The sequence below is a fragment of the Otolemur garnettii genome, unplaced genomic scaffold (assembly GCF_000181295.1).
Source record: "Otolemur garnettii isolate 467f Iridium unplaced genomic scaffold, OtoGar3 scaffold00112, whole genome shotgun sequence".
In the NCBI taxonomy this organism is placed as follows: domain Eukaryota; kingdom Metazoa; phylum Chordata; class Mammalia; order Primates; family Galagidae; genus Otolemur; species Otolemur garnettii.
Genome location: NW_003852507.1, coordinates 518,759 through 526,750, shown reverse-complemented (window position 1 = coordinate 526,750; position 7,992 = coordinate 518,759). Strand labels below are relative to the sequence as shown.

Sequence of the window (7,992 nt, the reverse complement as noted above, 5' to 3'; positions counted from 1 at the left end):
GTCTCAAAAAAAAAAAAAAAGTTCTTTTTTCCTTAGGAAATGGGGTCTTGTTCTTTTGCCCAGACTGGAGTATAGTGGCCCAATCATAGACTACTGCAGCCTCAAACATCTGGGCTCAAACAATCCTCCTGCCTCAGTTCTCCAAACTGCTGGGACTATAGCTGTGAGCCATCAGGCCTGGCCTCATGAGAGTCTTAGGATTAAATGAGATACTATGCATAAGGAGCCTGGCATAGCACCTGATGTACACCATATACCCTTCTCCATTCCTTGGATTTTAAAATACAGTAGAACTGGCTCAGCGTCTATAGCTCAGCGGCTAGGGTACCAGCCATATACACTGGGGCTGGCGGATTCAAATCCAGCCTGGGTCTGCCAAACAACAATAACAACTATAACAAAAAAATAGCCCGGCATTGTGGTGGGCACCTGTATTCCCAGCTACTTGGGAGGATGAGGCAAGAGAATCATTTAAGCCCAAGAGTTTGAGGTTACTGTGAGCTGTGACACTACAACACTCTACCCCGGGTGACAGCTTGTGACTCTGTCTCGAAAAAGAAAATAAAAAATAAATAAAATAAAATACAGTAGAACCTCTGTAAGTTGACTACCCAAGGGAGTTAACAAACTGGTCAACATTTAGAGGTGGTCAGTGTAAGGAACTAGGCCTACTGCACTGATGTGTACATGTGGTGCATGTCCAGTCTATGAAAATTAGGTCAACTTAAGGAGATGGTCAATATAGGGAGACAGTCAACTATGGAGGTTCTATTGTATAAACTAGTTACAGTGGAACACTTAAGCCCATTTGGGGCACATTCTTCCTATATTCTCAGCATTCTTTTTTTTTAACATTCTTTTTTTTTTTTTTTTGAGACAGAGCCTCAAGCAGTGCTGTGGCATCACAGCTCATAGCAACCTCTAACCTCTGGGCTCAAGCCATTCTCCTGCTTTAGCCTCCCGAGTAGCTGGGACTACAGGTGCCCAACAAAACGCCAGGCTTTTTCTTTTTAGGGACAGAGTCTCTCTTTATCACCCTTGGTAGAGTGCCGTGATATCACAGCTCACAGCAACCTCCAACTCCTAGGCTTAAGTGATTCTCCCGCCTCAGCCTCCCAAGCAGCTGGGACCACAGGCACCGGCTACAACACCCAGCTATTTTTTGTTGCAGTTTGGCCAGGGCCAGGGTCGAGCCCACGACCCTTGGAATATGAGGCCAGCACCCTGTATATGTTGCAGTTTGGCCAGGGCCGGGTTTGAACCCGCCACCCTCAGTATATGGGGCTGGTGCCCTACCCTTTTAACACTCTTTTTTTTTTTTTTGAGACAGAGCCTCAAGCTGTCGCCCTGGGTAGAGTGCTGTTGCATCACAGCTTACAGCAACCTCCAACTCTTGGGCTCAAGTGATTCTCCTGCCCCCGTCTCTCAAGTAGCTGGGACTATAGGCGCCTGCCACAACGACCAGCTATTTTTTGGTTGCAGCCTTCATTGTTGTTTGGCAGGCCCGGGCTGGATTTGAACCCACCAGCTCAGGTGTATGTGGCTGGTGCCTTAGCTGCTTGAGCCACAGGCGCTGAGCCATTCTCAGCATTCTTTCATAGGCTTTTCCAGCCAACTTCAGGAGGAGAAGGGAATGGAAAAAGCATTATGACACACACAAACACATATTTTCCTCTCAATTTTGCTGGAGAAAAATTTGGAAAATACATAAAAATAGAAAGAAAATGACAATCACTGAAAATTCCAGAGACAGTTGTTATTAATACTCTAGCCTACAGCTCCCATATATCTTTTTATATGAATAGATGAATATTTATTAAATATATCTTAAAATTGGAATTATACTGTACATACTAAAAACTAACATTTAATGAGTCTCTACCATGTGCCAGGGATTATTTTAGGTTTTTCTTCTTAGTGATATACGGAGATTATGAGGAATCTTTGTGTGTGTGTGTGTGTATAGTTTCCAAATCTTTTTTAGTAAAATCAGGAAAAATGATTTCTCTCTGTCATGTAAGTCTGGTTTAAAATGTGCTCTTCTGAGCTAGATGAGACATCTATTCCTCTGAAACCCGTCAACCAGCTATAAAGCATTAAGTCACCAATGAAATGTCCCATGAATCCTTATCATTTTAGTTATTGTGAGATCCTGAAAGGAACAGGGCTACTAAAAAAGAGGTTTTAGCACCAATAACACTGTGTTCAAAGAAGATTCCATTGCTTTTCTAGTTGTTCCTTTCACACAATTCTTGGGAATTTCACCTTTTCTTGTAAAAAGCATTTATCTTATTAGATTATTATCTAAATTACACCTTTTTAAAAAAAATCATAAACTGTTTTGGCACTTTAGGAATCAGAAGGAGAATCCTGCTAATGAGGTCAGATACTAAGTAGCTGATCTTCTATTCTAGCCGTGGAATACCTTGGAAGTGCAGAAAGACCAACTCAGAGCAAAATAAACATCCTGAATAATTTCCAAAGCAGGAACTAAGTGTAAAAAAATTTCCAAAATAGTCATAGAAATTTCAACACATAAGACTAAAAAAGGAAATAAACATCAACTTCACTGTAGGCCTTCATCCAACTCATAGTACGTGAGGGTGATAAATCTTACTGACAAGGATTTAACAAGAAAAAGGTGGAGCAGAGTAAGACACCTGAATGATAAAATATTAACTTTTTTAAAATTTTAAAAGTACCTTGCCAACTTAGGCTTTATTTTAAGTTAACTGGAAACAACTTGTTTTCCAAAGTATTATAAATATCTCTCTAAAAGCTTCTCTACATCATTAATTTGCTTACCAAATGCTTCTTTCACATGCAAATACAAATATCAGCCCAAATGCTTCTTTCACATGCAAATACAAATATCAGCCCAACTCCACTCAACTTCCAAACTAGTAGAATCTGAATAATGGAATTTTATGGCATTGCATTTCTTGATTATGGAAATTTTACTGAGTCAGGGGTGAAACTGCTCAGGTCTTTGTAGGCAACAGAAAGAATAGGATTCTTTTCTTAAATTTAATTAAAAAAAAAAATTTGAGACAGAGTCTTACTTTGTTGCCCTTGGTAGAGTGCCATGGTGTCACAGCTCACAGCAACCTCAAACACCTGGGTGCAAGCGATTCTCTTGTTTTAGTAGCTGGGACTATGGGCACCCGCCACAACATCCAGCTAATTTTTAGAGATGGGGGTCTCACACTTGCTCAGGCTGGTCTCGAACCTGTGAGCTCAGGTAATCCACCTGCCTTGGCCTCTCAGAGCGCTAGGATTACAGGCATGTGCCATTGTGCCCGGCCAAGAATAAATAGGATTCTTTATGTATGGCAGGTATGTTGTGTAGACAGTGACTGACATCAGTAGGTAAGATTAATTCTCCAAGAGAAGAAGTTAGGGATGAACATGCTCCCTATCTCCCTAGGACACAAGAGAGAGGGCCTCCATAAGCTTTAGCAAACTCACATGTCGGTGAAGAGAGCTGGAGAGTCAGGCCGATGGGACTGCACATCCTGCATAGCGTTCCATTCATTGACTGAGGATTGGTCTGAGTTGATATGGCTCTCATAGTAACTCACCCAAGTGAGAAAGAGGCTGCCTGGGTAGTAGTTATGCATTCTGGCCACTTCACAAGCCTTGTGTAAACTCTGTAGTGCAGACCTGAAAGATATGATGGGAAATGAGCACGGAACTGAGGGGTACCAAAAGGCCAGTAATCCATGTGTATTGAACTCTCCTGATTTTTAGTTCTATAGAATTGGCATCTAGAGAAAATATACCTTGAAATTCAAGATTCTCTATTGCGATCATATCATATGATCTACCCATAGCAATAGACTATTTGCTGAAAGATATGATACATCATTATGGTAGAGAGGAGGTTAGGGGAGGAAGGGGAACTGACAACTCACCAGTGAAGAAATAGGTTTGGGAGTGCATAATCTGATAGTTGGAACCAGGTGATAGCTGTGCTAGATCATTAGAAAACTAGAGATCTCAATAATTTACTATATAAAGATATGCTTCTCTTAGCACAGAATCATGTTACAGCATACACTCTCTCTGATTTTTAGAGGCTCCACACAGATCAGAGATAGATGTCCTTAAGCCTTGAGGGCATGTCCTTTAATGTCCAGGAAGTACTGATCTAATGACATTTTCCATTCTTGCTAGCTTTGTCTCCTATTTTCTTTAAACTATTTATTCATACACATGAGCTACTCTCTAAGAACAGCTCTGGTTATTCTGAGACTAATTAAACCTTTGACTTTCAACCAAAAAACCCCAAGAATGGTAAACAAAATAGAAAAAGTACCTTTTTGATTATATAATTGGGAAAAACTTAAGCCAGAAATGCCAGGAAATAAGTTATACAAGAGCAAGGACCTTTCTATGTTTTGTTTGACTGATGGATGTCAAGTGCCTAAAAGAATGCCTAGGGCATAACTGGAGCTCAATTAGTGTTTGTTGAGTGAAATGTCTTATTAGTTATAAACTAATGTCTTTCTCCTAAGACACTGAGTATGAAAGAATTTTGTGGCCAAGTTATTTACATCTTTTTCTTAAAAATGGCTTTAAAAAATTTTTCCCTCATCACAAAAGTGATCCATGCACACATTAGAAAATTAGGAACTTCAGACAACAAACAGAAATATCCTGTAATCCTAACCACCCAAAAATATCCAGTTAGGGTTTTAGTATAGGTCTTTGTACTGGTCATTGTGTATAGGCAATGAACTTTTTGTTTTATTTATTTATTTATTTATTTGAGATAGAGTCTCACTTTGTCACCCTTGGTAGAGCACTGTGTGTCACAGCTCACAGCAACCTCCAGCTCCTGAGCTTAAGCGATTCTCCTGCCTCAGCCTCCGGACTAGCTGGGACTACAGGTATCTGCCACAACACTCAGCTCCTTTTTTTTTTTTTGAGACAGAGTCTCATTATGTTGCCCTCAGTAGAGTGCTATGGCGTCACAGTTAACAGTAACCTCAAACTCTTGGGCTCAAGCAATTCTCCTGCCTCAGCCTCCCAAATGGCTGGGACTTACAGGCGCCTGCCACAATGTCTGGCTATTTTTTGTTACAGTTGTCATTGTTGGTTAGCTAGCCCAGCTGGGTTCAAACTTGCCAACTTCCGTGTATGTGGCTGGTGCTGTAACCACTGTGCTACGGGTGCTGAGCCAGCCTGGCTACTTTTTAGAGACAGGGTCTTGCTTTTGCTCAGGCTGGTCTTGAACTCATGAGCTCAAGCAATCTACCTGCCTCAGCCTCTCAAGAGTGCTAGGATTACAGGCGTGAGCTAGCATGCCTAGCTCTTTATTTATTTGTTGTTAAGACCTCTCTCTCACCCAGCCTAGAGTGAAGTAATCTGATAACAGTTTACTGTATCCTTGATCTCCTGGGCTCAAGCAATCCTCCCACCTCAGTCTCCTAAGTACCTGGAACTACTGGTGTACCCCATCATGTCTGGCTAATTTTTTTTTTTTTTGGTAGAGTTGGGGTTTTGCCGTATTGCCGAGGCTTGTCTCAAAACTTCTAGCCTCAAGCAATCCTCCCACCTTGGCCTCTCAAAGTGTTGGAAATCTTAAATAATCAAAGGTATGACCATATTTTAGTATACCATTTATAATTGCTTTTACTTTACAGCCTGTCATCCCTATCTTTCCATGTCAATATTCTTCAACTAGATCATTCTTAATGACTGTATAAAATTCAATAACACAGATGTACCACAATTTAATTAATTCCTATTTTACAGACAGTTAAATTGTTTTTCACTTTTTGCTGTTATTAGAACACTGATGAACATTCTTATAGCTAAAATCTTTGCTGACATTCATGGTTATATTTGGGTAAATTCTTAGAAGTAGTATACTAGCCAAAGGCCATGCAAAATGATAAGTCATGTTGGCAAATCATTCTCCAGAAGTGTTGCTCCAGTTTATTCTTTTACCAATTGTATAAGACAGTGTCTGTTCCTCGAACCTTTGTCAATCTCTTATAATAATTTAAATTAAAATTTAATAATGTGATTTTTTTTTTTAAAAAAAGAGTTTCCTCTGTTGCCTGGGTAGAGTGCCCTGGTGTCATAGCTCACAGCAACCTCAAACTCTTGGTTGGGCTCAGCCTCTCAAGTAGCTGGGACTTTTATTTTAGTAGAGGGAAGGGGGGGGTCTTGCTCTTGCTCTGGCTGGTCTCCAACTCTTGAGCTCAGGGGATCCACCCACCTCAGCCTCCCAGAGTGCTAGGATTATAGGTGTGAGCCACCACACCCAACTAATACTGTAAATTAAATTTTTGTTTTACCAAATTAGTAAGGGAAAAATGAGCTAGTGCATTTTAATTAGGGAAACATTTTTTGTAAAACAAAGTCACAGAAAGTAATAATATTGTCTATTTATTGCCTAAGGCTAGGGGAGGGAGAAAAAGATAGATTAAAAAAAGAAAAAAAAAGCTTTCTACTATTCAAAGTAAGCCAAATGTTCAGCAAAAATTTTAATTACAATATATGGATTCAAAGGTAAGGGCCAGCTTCATGTAATGTAGAGGATATGCAAGGCATGTTTTCTTCATCTAGGAAACATGCTTCAAAAGCATATGCCATAGGGTGGTGCCTGTGGCTCAATGGAATAGGGCACTGACCCCATATGCTGGAAGTGGTGGTTTCAAACCTAGCCCTGGCCAAAAACTGCAAAAAACAAAACAAAACAAAACAAAACCAAAAACCAAAACCAAAACAAAAAAACTATATGCCATAAAGCCTGGTGCCACTACCCTAAAAAATACACTCACAGCCTAGTTACCCTCAGATAGTTCAGGTGCACAGGACTTCCTAGGAGGCTGCAGTAACTATCTTCCTGTGAAGGAAACACCTGGTCTAAATGCTGCTTTGATCATCTATTTTTTTTCCTTGTGGGTTTTCAATTCACTACTCCCCATAAGGCACACCAAAAAAAGTTTATTCTGTGATAAACTACTAGAGCTAGGACCAGTCAGTCTACTTTAGAATGTCAAACCTGATCTAAAGTTATTACGTGAATTAAGACTATTCTGTACTTCTCCCAAAAACGCACCCGAAAACACTGTCATTTATAGTACTTACAGCTGCTTGGTTTTACTTGATAATTTGGTAGTAGATAAATCAGTTGCCTTTAACTGGGCCTTACTTAGTCAAAGGAGTTCATAAGTTTTCCATAAGAGATTTACTTGCAAAATATGCCCTAAATCTAAAAATCTGGTCCAAACACATGACCTGAAACTCTGTCCTACTTCACTTACTATAGGAAATGATAAGACAATTACTTATTTAGTGAGTTTTAAGACTCCACTCACCTCAATCCTACCAATTCTGTGTATTCAGGGGTAGATTATCTCCCTGGAGTCTTTTTTTTTTTTTTTTTGAGACAGAGTCTCAAATTGTCACCCTCGGTAGAGTGCTGTGGCATCACAGTTCACAGCAACCTCAAACTCTTGGGCTAAAGTGATTCACCTGCCTCAGCCTCTCAAGTAGTTGGGACCACAGGCGCCCGCCACAACACTTGGCCATTCTTCTGTTGCAGTTGTCATTGTTGCTCTAGCTGGCCCGGGCTGGACTGGAACCCTCCAGCCTCGGTGTACGTGGCTGGCACTGGGCCACAGGTGCCGCTTCCCTGGCATCTTTTAAGGGTCACCCCCCTTTTTAATGGCTCCTTTATTTCTTATTTTGCTTGCCTACTCTACATTCCTCTCCTGAAGGGCACTTCTACTACACAACAGGCAGCTGAATGAGAACCTGAAATTCAAATCCTTGACTGGCATCTGAATCCTAGTCACATCATTCCCTGGTTATATTAGATCATTTTTTTTTAGATAATCTGGAAGAAGAGAATAACAGTTTAAATATACAAAATATTGGGCAGCACCTGTGGCTCAGCGGTCAGGGCACTGGCCCCATATACTGAGGATAGCGGGTTCAAACGCAGCCCCAGCTGAACTGCAACAAAAAAATAGC

The 7,992-nt window shown here is 40.6% G+C and overlaps 1 protein-coding gene across 4 annotated transcripts in view; it reads right to left on the bottom strand.

Moving 5' to 3' along the window:
* The window catches only part of SSH2 (slingshot protein phosphatase 2), a 306,592-nt gene that overhangs the window by 39,554 nt on the left and 259,046 nt on the right, over positions 1-7,992 (bottom strand). For 3 of the 4 annotated variants that reach the window (XM_003797117.2, XM_023517480.1, XM_023517481.1), the window contains one exon: positions 3,469-3,663. In XM_003797117.2, the coding sequence (XP_003797165.1) occupies positions 3,469-3,663 (195 nt within the window). The remainder of the gene's footprint in view (positions 1-3,468; positions 3,664-7,992) is intronic. The other variant, XM_023517482.1, reaches the window with a different exon arrangement.